Source organism: Pyrus communis, chromosome 11 (genome assembly GCF_041283825.1).
Source record: "Pyrus communis isolate YQ-2024b chromosome 11, ASM4128382v1, whole genome shotgun sequence".
NCBI lineage: Eukaryota > Viridiplantae > Streptophyta > Magnoliopsida > Rosales > Rosaceae > Pyrus > Pyrus communis.
Genome location: NC_142575.1, coordinates 29,268,667 through 29,285,015, shown reverse-complemented (window position 1 = coordinate 29,285,015; position 16,349 = coordinate 29,268,667). Strand labels below are relative to the sequence as shown.

General features: G+C 33.6%; 1 protein-coding gene across 2 annotated transcripts; it reads right to left on the bottom strand.

Moving 5' to 3' along the window:
* Window positions 1–1,186: 1,186 nt before the first annotated feature.
* LOC137741899 (F-box/FBD/LRR-repeat protein At5g56420) lies at window positions 1,187–4,657 on the bottom strand. 2 transcript variants are annotated; one of them, XM_088679137.1, is made up of 4 exons: window positions 4,455–4,657; window positions 2,089–3,186; window positions 1,817–1,969; window positions 1,187–1,704 (listed from the first exon to the last, which is right to left on the bottom strand). In XM_088679137.1, exons 2-4 carry the CDS (start codon window positions 3,082–3,084, stop codon window positions 1,408–1,410), a joined length of 1,446 nt encoding a protein of 481 aa, XP_088535263.1. In that variant the 5' UTR covers window positions 3,085–3,186; window positions 4,455–4,657; the 3' UTR covers window positions 1,187–1,407. The 2 variants fall into 2 exon arrangements, with proteins under 2 accessions (XP_088535263.1, XP_068337696.2); XM_068481595.2 differs by having other exon boundaries at window positions 2,089–3,103.
* Window positions 4,658–16,349: the final 11,692 nt, after the last annotated feature.

Below are 16,349 nucleotides of genomic sequence, written 5' to 3'. Positions count from 1 at the left end.
TCTCTAAAAAATGAATTAAAAATAAAATCGTTTAGTCAATCTATAATAGCAAATACAGAGACTATTCGTAATGCTTTTACCAATTTCGTTCATCTGTTTTTATACAGTTCGATGATTAAACGATCTTAATTTTAATTGATTATTTGAAGAGACAATCTTTATAGAATGATTTATAATATGAGCGGTTCTAATCATAAACGTAAAATTCTATGAGTCGACAACGAGCAGTTTTGAGTAAAAACTCCTACTCATCTTTTGAGTAGTCAAGTATTGTTCATTCTTAATTCGTCACTAAACTTCATACTGGTGAGGTGTTGAGCTTCTGTTGTGCTTATTTATTTATTTTATTTATTTAATTTTTTTTAAGATTAACCTTTATTTTTATTAGTCTACTGATTCAAATTCCTAACTTATATACTTTTGGATAATACATGTGTTCTTCATGTGGGGGAATCCAGGAATGCACATATTCCATCATTTGTGAATAATGTATCTTCACCATATAAACTTTGTAAATAGAACCATTCAATTTATAAATCTTCATTTGAATATCATTCATATAAAAAAATTAATCAATCAAAGATCGTTCATCATGAATATGTTACCTGATACTCACACCTTCAATTTGTTTTATAAATTTGGATGACTAAACGTTCTTTTATTCAAATAATTTTTTAAAGATGATCTTCAAATAAATATTATAATTCAAATTATGAAAATATATATGGTGAAATATACATTATTCAGGAATAAGTTAAGTCCTCATGCTTCTATTAATTTACACATGAGTATAGGAAGTGTACTATATTGTTTTAATCAACTAGACTAAGTTAGTCCACATACTTCTATCAATTTACACAGGCCAACAGGAAAGTTGATGGGATCTAATGAGAAGGAGTACATTGGCTATTTGAAAATAGTTTTCCACCAAAAAACAAAATAGAAGAGGAGGAAGAAACTCAAGTATATATTACTTTAATAGAAAATAATGCATCCATTTCAAACAAATTCAACAAGGGTTGTGATATCCCCACATTCCTTTTTACTTCTCACAAACTTCTTATTAATTTCTTTCATTTTATCCTCTTCAATTCATTCAATTCGACGATTGGAAATTAAGAGGGCGTGTGAGAAGTAAAAAAGAGTGTGTAGATAGTACACACCATTCAACAATTGAGATACAAGGTTGTCAACTGGCGAAGCATCGCATAGGTGCATGACGAAAATAGATATTGTCTCCTAAGTTAAAGGCAAATATGTTCCCAAAATATTAGTCCTCCAAAATTAACGATGCTAAACAGAAAACATAAAGAAAGTTAAAAACAGGTGCAGATAAATTCATGGTTTACAACAAAGAAAGGCAAAGGACCCATTCCTCGAAAATGGAATCATATAAAAACCTAGATGTCATTTCTCCAGGAAATCAATTTGACAAGTCGTCGAACCCTTTGAGAACATTGAAATATCTTGACATAGCTTCATCTTGTGATCTGCACGAACGGCACTCGTATAAAATGTCACCTTATCCAGGACTTTACCGTGCTTCAACAAGTACTTTGTCACTTCCATCTCATCATGCCGCCCCTCGATTCCCTGTATGGATATAGTCTTCAAGTATGACGACAAGCAAACAGGCACAAACTCAGGTGAAACCCATTCACGTACCGAGTCCTCCAAGGGATGATCCGCCTTACATTTCTTGTTCTAAAGATTATTACAAAAAATAACGAGTGAAGTTGAAATGTTCAAAAAATTCAACACCCTTATTTACCATTCATTTAGATTTTAGAGCAAAGGTAAATCCACAAATACTTACAGTTGTGAAATCAAGATATTCCAGATGGGGCGACATATTGAGCAGATCTATGAGAGCTTTCCAGTTGCAGCAAGTGTCAAGAAGTAACTCCAAGTGGTTCAAACGATTCAGTTTAGGGAAAGGGAAATTATCTTCAGTGTAACAGCCAGGATCCTACAGTAATCATGAAGTATTAGAGGGCAATCCAATATTTCATGAAAATTTAAATTCCAGCAAGTTGAAAGGCTATCAAACACTAATAAGGGAATAAGTTGAAGTTACAGAAAACTTACCCCAAAAATTGGAGCTGAAAGTGACAGAAATTTCACATTGATAATTCCGGCAAAAAGCTTCTGCAGACGATAATCCCAACCAAGTTCATAGTCATCGTGCCCAGACTTGTGCACATCTTCGAGATTAATGTTTGCTTTGCTCAGTAGATTTGCCTTGAAGCAATAGTTTGCAAAAAAGTCTTCCTCGAGATCAAAAGTTTCAAGATTTGGAGCACTGACATAGAAAGAAATATTGGACCCAGTTTCTTCCCACGGTTCGTCTTTGACCACATATATTTTGAGTCTTTTCAGTTTAGGTGCAGAGATATTAAAATTCAAAACTTTACGAACTGCAACAAGTCCATCTATGATTAAATCTTCGAGTGCAGGGCAAGAATAAAAGAGCGACTTCATTGAGTCAGCATCAGGATTGCGGATTCTGGCATGGAAGAACTTCAGATTTGGGAAACAACCTGAAGTAGGAGTAAAGGTAACATTCGATTCCAGCCAAAGCTTCAAAACCACCAATGTCTTGCACGTGAAAAGGTTATCGGGCAACTTAAACGGGCAGCTTAAAGAATGAAGAACAAGTTCGAGTTCAACAACCTTAAGCCTAATGGCAGTGCAAATCCAAGCTTCAACAGTATAATTCTCCACTCCAGCACAAGAGAGACGGAATGTATGAATGTCAGATGAGCCACGAATGCCGAGTGCACGATCCACAAACTCCGCAAAAACACTATCTCGGTGGGATCTATGAGTGAAGAGGCGACGACCCACAAACTCAGCGAAGCTGGGGCTAACTGAATTCAATGCTCTTTGCGAGCTCTTATCATAAAGCTCTAGAGTGGGAATAGGAGCCCACACATACCTCCATCTCGGTGATAAAACACTGGTCTTTACAGCTTCTTTTGTTGGAAGGAGGGAAAGGATGAGGCAAAGAATTTCATTTGGTAAACTACTGATCCTATCTCCATTGCATGCATTGGGAAGCTTTGACTTTGAGTTGGTACCCATTTACAAAATGATACGTTTGCTGAAAAAACGTACAAAATACGTTGAATAGATGACACTATATAAGACTTGGTGCAATGCTTTTTAGTTTTTCTAGCATCCGAACTGAAAATGTAGGATGTAATTTAATAGGTAAACAATGCATATTGTGAACAGAAAATAGAAACTAAAACAAGTAAAATGATAAAAGATAGATACATGGGGCTATTAGCTTAAGTGCTCAAAATGTTACAACTTACACCTAAAGTTTGGCATTTAAATCTTGCCTCTCGTAAATTCACTTGTATAAAAAAAGATAGATCTAAAACATATAACAACTTTTAGACCGCCTCTTTGAAGAATTCTCATAAAATAATACATAATAGAATAAAGAATCTTACAACAAAAAGTTAACTAAAAAGATACTTGGAAAGCAGAAAATAAAATACTAGATATATTAGTTAAAACAAACAAAAGATAAAGATAGATTCATAATATATAACAAACATTCAGGTTGCTTAAGCTTAGGTTTCTAGGACAAAGATTAATATTAAAAATTTTAATAATGAAAGACAAGCTATGACTCTAGATCTAGTTTTATAGCGCCGATTAAATTTGTTTGGTTGCTAAACAACATTAAGGGTATTATATATCTTTTATTTCATTTATTTTCTCCTTAAAGTGTTGATCCCCAATAGCAAGGCATTACACATGCATGTCAGTTGTGGCAAAAATACAGAGGATCTGAAAACACGATGATATAGACAAAAATATATGTAATTCATTTCTTAAAGAAAATGCTAAAATAGTAAAAATGAGTGCTACTATGCCCACCAACTGTTCCTATTTTTCCACCCAATATACGACATTTAAAAAATAAAAAACAAACAAACATATGACATACCAACCCACCAACATCAATATAGCAACCTAGCCCAACACGGTGACAACACCCCCATTATATTCAAAATTCCGTATCAAACCAAAAACGGCGGAGAATTTGAACCCCCCCCCCCCCCCCCCCCCCCCGGCGGCGGCGCCCCCTTCGCTCCAATGTTATTTGGTCCTTTTGACTAAGAATTCCTCTCACGAATTCTAAGCTTTCCTTAGGTTTTTCAAAGCATCCAAATTGAGAATGATGTAGGATATCACTAAATGGATAGATCAAGAACATATAACAACTTTCAAGCCACTTCCATTTAGCTTCATCATGAAAAATATATAATAGAACAAAGAATTCAAGAACAAAAAGTTATTTGAAAAGGGAAAAAAAATACCAGATATATCTCTAGAGAAGAATTTGAGAATTCAACTTATGTTCCTTAGATAAAGGGTAAATAGAGAAGATTTTGTTTGAGTAAAAGTAGAGAAGTTATTCAAAGAGGAAAAAGTACCTGATATGGCTCTAGATCTAGTTTTATGGCATCGGACAGTTGATAAACCTTGTTTAGTTGCTGAGAAACAACTTGAAGAGAAAAGAAGATGAAAAGTTGGGCACTTATTTTCTCCTTGAAGTGTTGATCATGACTAGCAAAGTATTATATATCAGTTATGACGGAAATACCAAGGGTATAAAAACACGGAGATATATATGGGATATATGTAATTCATTTCTAAAAAAAAATGCTGATAAATAATTAAAAATTAGTGGTACTACGCTCACCAACTTTTTCTATTTTCCACCCACCTTAGCCCATCTCAAATGGTACTCCAAAGAGCCCAATGTAGCCTATTTTGAACAAAAAAAATCCAAGGCTAAAGGGCTGGAGTGCGAGACATTTTTAACCAGCTTAGACCAACTCCAATTGTTGGGTTAAAACTTATTTTTTGAGCCAAATTTAGTCCAGAAAATGAGTCAAGGTTAGTGGATGAGACTTGGTTTTTGACATTGTCAACCACTTGCGGAAAGACCAACGACTATTTATTTGGATCGGACAACCCACGTTGTTAGACTTGTCACATCCCGGCCCGGGGCTCAACTCTACCGTAGCACAATATTGTCCGCTTTTAGCCCCGACCACGTCCTCACAGTTTTGTTTCTGGGAACTCACATGAGAACTTCCCAGTGGGTCACCCATCCTGGGATTGCTCTCACGCGAACTTGCTCAACCTCAGAGATCCTACGGAGCCCAAAGCCAGTGAGCTCCCAAAAGATCTCGTGCTAGGTAGAGATGAGAATATATACATGTAAAGCTTACAAGATCCACTCCTCTAGGCGATGTGAGATCTCACAATCCACCCCCTTTAGGGGCTCGACGTCCTCGTCGGCACACTTCCGGCCAAGGATTAGCTCTAATATCAAATTGTCACATCCCGGCCCGGGCCCCCACCACATCCTAGGCTCAACTCCACCGTAGTATGATATTATCCGCTTTGGGCCCCAACCACGCCCTCACAGTTTTGTTTCTGGGAACTCACATGAGAACTTCCGAGTCGGTCACCCATCCTGGGATTGCTCTCATGCGAACTCGCTTAACTTCGGAGTTCCTACGGAACCTGAAGCCAGTGAGCTCTTAAAAGGCTTCGTGCTAGGTAGATATGAGAATGTATACATATAAGGCTTATAGGATCCACTCCCCTGGGCGATATAGGATCTCACAAGACTGCTTATTCAACCAACGACCCAAATTCCTTTTTTTAAAATCAAATTTATAAATACATTAAATCTAACGGTTGAGATCAAATATGAACAAATTTAATGGTAATAAGAAGATCTAACAACTCAAAATTAAATTCAACTGCTAAAACAATTAAAAAATGATTTAAATCACAATTCACAAAAAAACTCTATAAATATCTATATATTTGTTCAAGCATAATGCAAATACACTTTTGTCAAACAATTCTTCCTTTTTTTCTTTCTACCTACCTATGTATTTGTGTTTAAAAACATGGTAGGTTGTGTGGTTTTTCATATTGTTTCATGTGGTGCATATGTACAAGAATGAGATAGGCTTAATGATTTTTCATTATTAATCGTAACTTTAGCCTAAATTCATTTTTTAATAATTTCGGACTAAATTTTTAAGTCAAAACCATTGAAAGTGAAAAACTATTTTTGGTTTAGAACCTAAAGTTTCTAGGCTAAAAATTTATATTATAACCCCAACCATTAGAGTTAATTTTAGTATTCTAGTCTATAACTGTTCACGAGGAGAAATTTTTCATTGTGACGGGAACATGAGTGGTACACCACGTGTTTTAATATAAGTAGTGGGAAATTTTATTTTTTAAGTTATAAACTTTTTAACACACATATCCCACCATTTGTATAGTGATACGTGGTGTACCTGAAAGAAAAAAATAGAATGCTGCCAAGTTGGACTACTTTGGTGTGGGACAATGCACTAGATATCATGCACCTGAAACAAAATAAAACTCCCAAATTTCAAGGTTTGCTAGAAGTTAGACGGTCCAGCACAAAAGCTACCTTAGTTGTGAGAAAGCATTTGCTTATAATAGTTTCGCGACATATTCTCTCATTCCGTGAGAGCGTTTCTCTCCTTTTGTGAAAGAGTCTTTCCTTCTTTTGGTGAGGGTTTCCCGATTGACCATACTCTTCGGCGCTAACTCTAGCTTCGGCTGAAGTTAGTTACCCCTTTTCCCCTCCTTTTGTTCTCTCCTCTTTTCCCCTTCTCTACCGTACCTTTTTTCCTTTTTTCTTCCTTCTCTTTTTCTTTTCGCTTTTCCCGATGTTCCTCCCAAATTTTACCTTTGGCCTGCCCTGTTCTTCTCTTCCCGTTGGTATCCCTCTCCCTATCTCTCCCCCAGTCTGATCTTCAACCTCTATTTTCTTTCCTCTTGAGTTCGTGTGTAGAGCAAGGACGTTTTCCCTAGCTCAGGTGTTTCCAACACCACCACGATCTCCTTGCAGTCTGTCATTTTCAACAGTGTTGCTCGTGGGTTTCCCCGAGCTTTTTCTTGGTGGTTGGCTAATCCTTCTTTGATGTCGACTATCTCTTGTTCTTAGCTGGGATCTGGGTGCTGTTCGGGTTTAGCGGTGGTGTTGGCGGCGGCAGTGCTAAGTGGCAAAGGATGTTTCAGTTGGCTGACCTCACTCTCTAGCGGTGGAGGAGCATTCCGTAGAAGGTTCTCGGATGTTGTGGACTGTTGTGTGTTTTTGGCCTTCTTTTTGTTTTTTCTTTTGGTTTGGGCCCATTTCTGGTTATGTATATTTGTTCGTTGGGCCTGTGGTTTGTTTGTACTTTTGAGTTTGTTAGTGAATAAAGTTGAGGGAGTTTGTCTGTATCTTTGCTGCAGTCAAACTTTTTCCAAAATAATAATAATAATAGTAGTAGTAGTTTTGTGACACATCTTTTGCTTTGAACTTTTGTTTTTGGGTGGCCACTTAGTACTACGATCTAGTGATATTCATTTTCATAAATAAGTGAGAGATCTTAGATTCGATTTCGTCAAAAACGAGTTTGAACCATATTATTGCATGCTCATTGTGATGGTTAGCCCACTTTCCACCCCTTTAGTGTTAGATAATATAGTTTGTTAAAAAAAATATGCTTGAATGCTTTCAATGGTCTAGGAAATAGATAGGAGAAAAAGAAAATGAGAAAAATAAATGGCGTTATTAAGTAATAAGGTAATTAATAGATTAGTTTTAATGGTACAATATTATATTTAAATAGGTATACACTTACATAGTTACATGGGAAAATGACCGCAAGTTTTCCAATCGAATATCTTGTGTGCTTTATTTCTCCGATCCAAGCATCAAAACATGAAAAGTTCTCAAATATCTCATAATAAAGACTAAACATGTGAATGTCTAACGAGCCATACGAGATCTAGATGTGGAATTGTTGAATATTTCAAGAATATATTCATATATTTGTTGGCTGAAAAGTTGGGTATTTGCCCAATCGTTGCTTCTCTTCGAGTGAAGCATTGCAACATATGACATACTAATATATATATATATATATATATATATATATATGAATATAATATATATTAGTGCTGCATTGTGCAGAATGTGTGTACGAAAATGATGGTACCAAAAGGTTGGATTTAACTCAACCTTGTATCTTTTGATTGAACTACAACTTTTGGTTAAAATACATGATGCTTACTCAAATTGTATGAGCAGAATTAAAAGATATAAATAATCAATATTTATTTTCTCAAAATTTTAAATAGAAAACATGTCTTTTGAGTTAACACTATTAAGAAGGGTTGTATATCTTCAACTAAAATGAAAGGACTCGATGAACGTGTGCTTTAATGCCTATAAATACCTACTATGGCATAATATTTCACACACAATTTTCATAAATTTGTTTCTACATTCCTTGCTCTATTTTCTCTCCATCACATTCATACAATTTCTTTCTAGTTATTTCTAAGGGAATACATTCGGTTTTGCTAATCGAATATTCCATACTTTGTTGTATCCTGAAAGTGACTTGCCAAGAACCCTTTAGCAAACTCATTCGAGTAAGGGCAAATAACACTTTAAGGAAACAATTCAAGTCGTACCTCAAAGTCATCATTCGGATTATTCTCTATATTTCTATACTTACTCTAACAATCTTAAAGTGTTATTTTCATCAAGGAGAACCAATCTGATAACATGGCTTTGAAGATTGTCAATCAAGATGTCTACAAGCTAGACAGATTTGATAGATCAAACTTTACCTGATGGAAGGATAAGATGTGTTTCATGCATATTGTTCTAAATGTCATTTATGTGTTGGACCTGAAATGGGAGCCTATTTGTGAACCAAGTGACAAAGACTCAGACAAAATAGTTGCCGATCGAAAGAAACGTGAAGAAGATGAATTGGTATGTCGGGGACACATCTTAGACACATTATCTGATCGCTTATATGACCTGTACGCACACATTCAATCTCCAAAGGAAATATGGGAAGCACTCGCAATGGAGAAAAGGGGTACCGATAAATTTTTAATGTTCAAATATTATGAGTTCATTATGTTTGATAACAAACTCATCTTAGACCAAGTTCATGAATTATTGGTCTTGATCTCAAAGTTTTGTGAACTTAAAATAGTTATTCCGGATCCTATGATAGTTGGGGCTATCATGACAAAATTACCCCAAACATGGAATAATTATAGAAAGAAACTTCTACATATGGTGGAAGATATTAGTTTGGAGGATTTGCAAAAGGATATTCAAATTGAAGAAGAAACTCGAAATTGTGATAAGAATTTTGTAAATCAAGATTTCTCAAAAGTTCACATTGTCAAAGGAAACAAATACAAAAAGAACTTCAAAGTCAAAATTGACAAAGGAAAGTTTTAAAAGACCAATTCCAACAATAATCAAAAGAATGCAAATAGCGTCTGCTACCATTGTAGAAAGAATATGTCAATAAGTAAGTGAGGAATATGCCAATAAGACCAATAGCGCAAATATGGTGGAAAACTTTGGAATTGATAACATTGTTGCAATGGTATTAATGATGCATATTGGCATGATTACCGAACTGAATATGGCAGCGGCAATAAAATCCTCTGATTGGTGGTTCGACTTAGGAGCTACTATACATGTGTGCAATAACAAGGCACAATTCATGACATATGAAGCATCAATGAACAATCAAGAGGTTTTAATGGGGAATCATAATTCCGCCAAAGTTCTAGGAAAATGAACCGTTGAACTTCAGTTTACTTCTGGGAAGAAATTGACTTTGCTTAATGTATTGCATGTTCCAGAAATTAGAAAAAATCTTGTGTTTACAAATTTATTATGTAAGAACGGTATAAAGACTGTTCTAGAGTCCGACAAGTTGATAATGTCGAAAAATGGAATGTTTGTTGGGAATGGGTATTCTTGTGATGGGATGTTCAAACTAAGTATTAATAATAATGTGAATTCTTCTGCTTATATTGTTGAATATTCCTCTTGTTTATGGCATTTGCGTTTAGCACATATAAATTTTAGATCTTTAAAATACATGCGCACACTTGGTTTAATTGCTTGCAATGATGATTATAATGATAAATGTGAGACATGTATTCAAGCGAAAATGACTAAGAAACTTTTTCCAACTGCTGAAAGAAATACAAATTTATTAGACTTAATACATTTTGACATATGTGAATTTAATGGTGTTTTAACAAAAAGAGGAAAAAGATATTTTATCACATTTATAGATGATTGTTCTAAGTTCACTTATGTTTATTTATTGTCTAATAAAGATGAAGCCTTTGAGTGTTTTAAGCGCTATAAAGCTGAAGTTGAAAACCAAAAAAGAAGGAAAATTAAATGTCTTCGTAGTGATAAAGGTGGTGAATATTTTTCACATGAATTTGATATTTTTTGTGAAGAGCATGGTGTTATACATCAAATAACTACACCCTATACACCACAACAAAATGGTTTGGCAAAAAGAAAAAAATAGGACACTCACTGAAATGATTAATTCTATGATGATTAATGCTAATACTCCAAAATAATTATGGGGTGAAACATTGTTTACTACATGACATATACACAATAGAATTACATCTATGAATACACATGTGTCACCATATGAAATTTGGAAAGGAAGAAAACCAAATTTGTCATATTTGAGAGTATGAGATTGTGTAGCCTTTTACAAGGCACTGGATCCTAAGAGATCCAAGTTGGGTCCAAGAGGAATTAAAAGCATATTTGTAGGATATGCAGAAAATTCAAAGGCATATAGGTTGCTTAATTTAGACTCAAATACAATAGTTGAGTCTAAAGATGTCGAATTTATAGAAAATAAATTCTATAACGACTATTCAATGTCTGGAAAAGAGAATGATCAAACACTTTTCTCTAATCCGGCTAGTAGTCATTCTCAAGGTGAGAAAAGAAAACAGTCTGAAACTGTTAATGAACCAAGGAAAAGCCAAAGAGTAAGAAAATAAAAGACTCTAGGCTCTGATTTTATTTCATCTCAATTTATTGTATTCTTAGTCGAAGGAAATAGAACAAAGGTTCTTAAAAAAAATACCCATATTGTTGAATGTTAAGGATGATCCTAAAAGTCTAAGCAAAGCAATGACTTCAAAAGATGCAGCCTTTTGGAAAAAGGCTATAGATGATGAATTTGAATCATTGATATCTAATCAGACATGGGTTTTAGTAGACTTGCCTCAACGATCAAAAGCAATAGGTTGTAAGTGGGTATTTAGAAGAAAATACAATACAGACGGGTCTATTCAGACATTTAAAGTCAGGCTGGTTGCCAAATGTTTTAAACAAAAAAAAAAGAATAGACTATTTCGATACATATGCACCAGTAACTAGGCTCATATCAATTAGAATATTGTTTGCATTAGAATCTTTATATAATTTGCATGTGCATCAAATGGATGTGAAAATAGCTTTTTTAAATGGTGATTTATACGAAGAAGTCTATATGGAACAACCAGAAGAGTTTGTTATCCCTAGGAATGAAAAAAAGGTTTGTAAATTAGTAAAGTCATTATATGGATTGAAGCAAGCACCAAAACAATGGCATGAAAAGTTTGATTTTGTCATTTTATCATATGGATTTAGACATAACAGTGCTGATAAATGTAAATACTCTAAATTCACAAATGATTATGGTGTTGTTATATGTTTATATGTCGATGACTTGCTAATTTTTGGTACAAACATGAAAGGTGTATCTGAAACTAAAGAGTATTTAAATTCAAAATTTAAGATGAAGGACTTGAATGAAGTAGATACTATCTTGGGAATTAAAGTAAGGAAGCATAGTAGGGGTTACGCTTTGTGTCAGTTACATTATGACCCTAGTGAAACTTTTCTTAATAATTTTGGTAGGTCCGTTGCACAGCTTGAATATGCTAATGTAATTGAAAGTTTAACGTATACCATGCATTGTACCAGGCCAGATATTGCATTTGCAGTAAGCAAACTTTCTAGATACACTAGTTATCTAGGTACTGCTCATTGGAAAGTAATAAATAGAATTTTGGTTATCTTACAAGAACTATTAACTTGAATTTAACTTACTCGAGTTCCAAACATTACTTGAAGGATATTCAGATGCAAGTTGGATAACAAGTGCTAATGATAATAAGTCTACATCAGGGTGGATTTTTACAATTGCCGAAGGAGCAATATCTTGGGCTTCGAAGAATCAAACATGTATAGCACATTCAACTATGGAATCTGAATTTATAGCATTAGCGACAACAGATAAATGAGTGGAATGGATTAGAAATTTATTATTGGAAATAGAGTTGTGGCCACAACCAATGCCATCCATTTCTGTATACTATGATAGTGAGGCTATTTTGTCTAGAGCATACAATAAGGTATACAATGGAAAGTCTAGACGTATTAGCTTGAGACATGAATATTTCAAGCAATTAATAACTGGGAGTTATTAATATTACTTATGTTAATTCAAGTAATAACTTGGCGGATCTATTAACGAAAGCACTTTCAAGAGCTTTGGTAGCTAGTGCATCTAGTGGAATGGGGTTAAAACCCTTTACTGAAAAGTAGCCACCAATAATGGTAACTCGACTTTGTCTAGAACATCACTAGTTTAAAAGTTTAATGGGTAATAACAAATTATTGTTAAGTGGTTGTGAAAGCATTGAAAATTAATATATAGCTCATTCCAGGATGATCAGTGCAAGACTGCTACGTTTAGGAGGATGAGTTTTATCTCTTAATGAAGTTATTTGTAGTTATGTCTATAGTAGTAAGGACATGGGAAGGAACCTCACCTATATGAACATAAGAAGTGATGCTGCTTCTACCAAGAGTTGGGTTTCATGAAACCAGGATGAAGCACAAGGCCATAATAGTGCTTAATTAGTTCAAAAATTTCTTTAAGGAAATAAGATATAGTCATGTGTGTAGTTGTTCCGATTTTAACATAAGAATAGGTGGTTTAAACTTAGGTCACCATCGCATTCGTTATAACTTTGAATTACTTACACTAATTAAAGGTTTAATTCGAAAGACATTTTTATTGTATGCATGATTATATCGGTATGCTAGTGATTAATTATAAAGAGAGAATTATTGTAATACTATTTTATATTCTTGAAATAGGGAAGGATTGTTGAATATTTTAAGAATATATTCATATATTTATTGGCTGAAAAGTTGGGTATTTGCCCAATCATTGCTTCTCTTCGAGTGAAGCATTGTAGCATATGACATATATATATATATATATATATATATATATATATATATATATATATTTTATATATGTATATATATGAATATAATATATATTGGTGCTGCATTGTGCAGAATGTGTGTATGAAAATTATGGTACCAAAAGGTTGGATTTAATTCAACCTTATATCTTTTGGTTGAACTACAATTTTTGGTTAAAAGACATAATACTTACTCAAATTGTATGAGTAGAATTAAAAGATATAAATAATCAATATTTATTTTCTAAAAATTAGAAAACATATCTTTTGGGTCAACACTATTAAGAAGAGTTGTATATCTTTAACTAAAATGAAAGGACTTGATGAACGAGTGCTTTAATGCCTATAAATACCTATTGTGGTATAATGTTTCATACACAATTTTCAAAAATTTGTTTCTACATTCCTTACTCTCTTTTCTCTCCATCACATTCATACAATTTCTTTCTAGTTATTTCTAAGGGAATACAATTCGGTTTTACTAACCGAATATTCCATACTTTGTTGTATCCTAGAAGTGACTTGCCAAAAACCCTTTAGCAAACTCATTTGAGTGGGGATAAATAACACTTTAAGGAAACGATTCAAGTCGTACCTCAAAGTCATTATTCAGATTATTCTTTATATTTCTATATTTACTCTAACAAGAATTCATACTCTCAGAGTGGGACGGGAAATGAGATACTAGTTGGGTGAATTCCAAATTTTCTCCTTCAACTATTTAAAGGTCACTTCTAAACCCTAAAGTTGGAGTTTGATTAATTACAATTTTCAATTTTTTTATGTGGAATACTACTTGGGTAGAGTTGTTCATTAAATGTAAGAGAGTATAATATTACAAAATGGGGAGTAATATTCATATTACCCAACGACCAAAAAAAAAAAAAAAAAAAATTCTAAAGGGGACCAAACCAACCTAGGCTAAAAGAATGATGGGCTCATATTTGTCCTAATCTAACATTGGCCCAATAAGTTTAGATACTTTTCATACATTTATATTTTGTCCTTCTCAATATGTTTGTCAAAATTGCTATACATCCGCTAGTTACTAATCAAAACTATAGGGAGAAAATCTAGAAGTTCCCCAACTTCTCATTTTCCTGTTGTTTCTCAACACCCAAATAGAGTTGAGAGTCACAATAATTCTCCATATAGACCCATTTTTATCATGTATTTTTCCCTTTTTCAAACATTTTTAACTCTCAAAACGAGCAAACAAAGGGAGATTTCAAGTTTTTCCTTAGTTGTTGCTTAGTATAGTGATTTCTCATATAGGAGAGATTTATCCCAAGGACTTTAGAGGGCAAACAAGTTAAGGCGGCTACAATCCCACTACGTATTGAGTTGGCTTTTGTTTCCAACTATACTATTTTTTTTATTTTTCATAACTATTTTATGAACGCTTGCATATCATGCTATAACTTTTACTTAGAAAAATACAAAAAGTTGTATACATTTTTATTGTTGTGATTTATGAATTTTATGGATCAAACTATATTATGATAATATACATACTTTATCTGCTCATCATGTATGTTCGCACGGTATCTATAGTACACAATAACTATAATACTATCCAGGGCCAGGACCAACTTCATGTGTATGTTTACATGCATTGTTATGTTCACAATTGATTTATTGTAGGTGTCAGCCTGTATTAGTTTTACATTAAGCAACTAGGACTCGCACGTGACACGGTCTTATTTTTGCTCACTCACATTTTCTATTTTCCAGGATTTAGTAATTGTATTGTGGTGGAGACAATGATTTATGAGACTCACTAAATTCAATTCCGATAATATAGAAAATTAATTTCCGTTATTTTCTATAAATATCCCTCCTTTTCAGGCTTTTTCAGGATTAGAATATTCTTTTTGATGCAATGTTATCTATGCTCTGACATGCATTTTAATAAGGATTCATCCCCCAACGCACTCTTCTTTTCATTTCAATTTTAATTTTCGTACATTTACGCATCACCTTCATCTTATGACTTCGTCTCGATTGAAGTATCGGCCAGCCTACCTTGATTTCGGTATCCATGTAGATATTCCGGCTAGGGTGTGTCACTAATCAACATTACGAGGAGAAAATCCAAAATTTCTTCAATTCTTCATCTTTCTGTGTCTTCTAGTTGTTTTCAGCAAACCATATAGAGACAGGCACAACAAATCTAGATCTAGAGCAATATCAGGTATTTTTCGTTTCTAATATCTTCTCTATTATCCTATGATTCTTTATATAAATTGTACTCTCTGATGAGGAATCGAAGTAAAATAGGCCTTGAAGTTTGTTATGTTCTAGATCTAACTTTGTCTTTTGTTTGTTTTAGTTTATGCTCTCTCTAGAGTGATTTCATGTATTGATCCTTATTGAATATATAAACCAGCCCAAGCAGCTAGATTGTTATTTTGCCCCAAATGACAAAATTCAGTTTCAAATTGAATCCGACCTAGTCTAGCTAATTTAGTTTTCAACATTTCTTTTGGAAATAAATTATAGATATTTTCGTTATAAAATTAGATCTGTAACCATATCATGTATTTTCCCCTATTTAAATATCAATTTATGATATGGTATTTTCCCCATTTAAATATCAATTTATGATATGGTATTTTCCCCAATTTAAATATCAATTTATCATATAATTCTTTATTCGATTATATATTCTCTAATGAGGAACGTAAGTGGAATGGCCTAAAGTGTTTTTATATTCCAGATCTATCTTTATCTTTTGTTTGTTTTACTTTATGTTATCTCAAGAGCAATATCATATATTTTTCGTTTTTGAATATCTTTGATGGGGAACTAAGAGCAGTCTACAACATGCAAACCAACTCGGGCTAACTTTTCCCAAATGAAGAAAGCCAGCTTCTACTGTGATTCAAATGTAGGCTAAAATATTGATACAAAATGTAGGGCTAAAATAGTCAAAGGCTAAAAGTTGGAACCCACAAGAGAATAACCCTTTCCTCTCCCATTAGATTTGTCTTTGAACCTTTATTTGTTTAAATTTATGTTTTCTCTATACAATCTCCATGTTCTACAAATTTAGTCATACCTTACATCATTCTTTGTTCGGATACCTGCAGAAACCAAGGGTATATTTGGGGGAAGAAATTTCAAATTGCAAGGGATTTAGGTAT

Excerpts from the sequence above, each read along its gene's own strand:
- LOC137741899 (XM_088679137.1), bottom strand. The coding sequence starts at position 3,084 with ATGGGTACCAACTCAAAGTCAAAGCTTCCCAATGCATGCAATGGAGAT. Across the intron at positions 1,970-2,088 it reads TTTCAGCTCCAATTTTTGGG|GATCCTGGCTGTTACACTGA; the intron begins GTAAGTTTTCTG and ends TGATTACTGTAG. Across the intron at positions 1,705-1,816 it reads AATATCTTGATTTCACAACT|AACAAGAAATGTAAGGCGGA; the intron begins GTAAGTATTTGT and ends AATAATCTTTAG.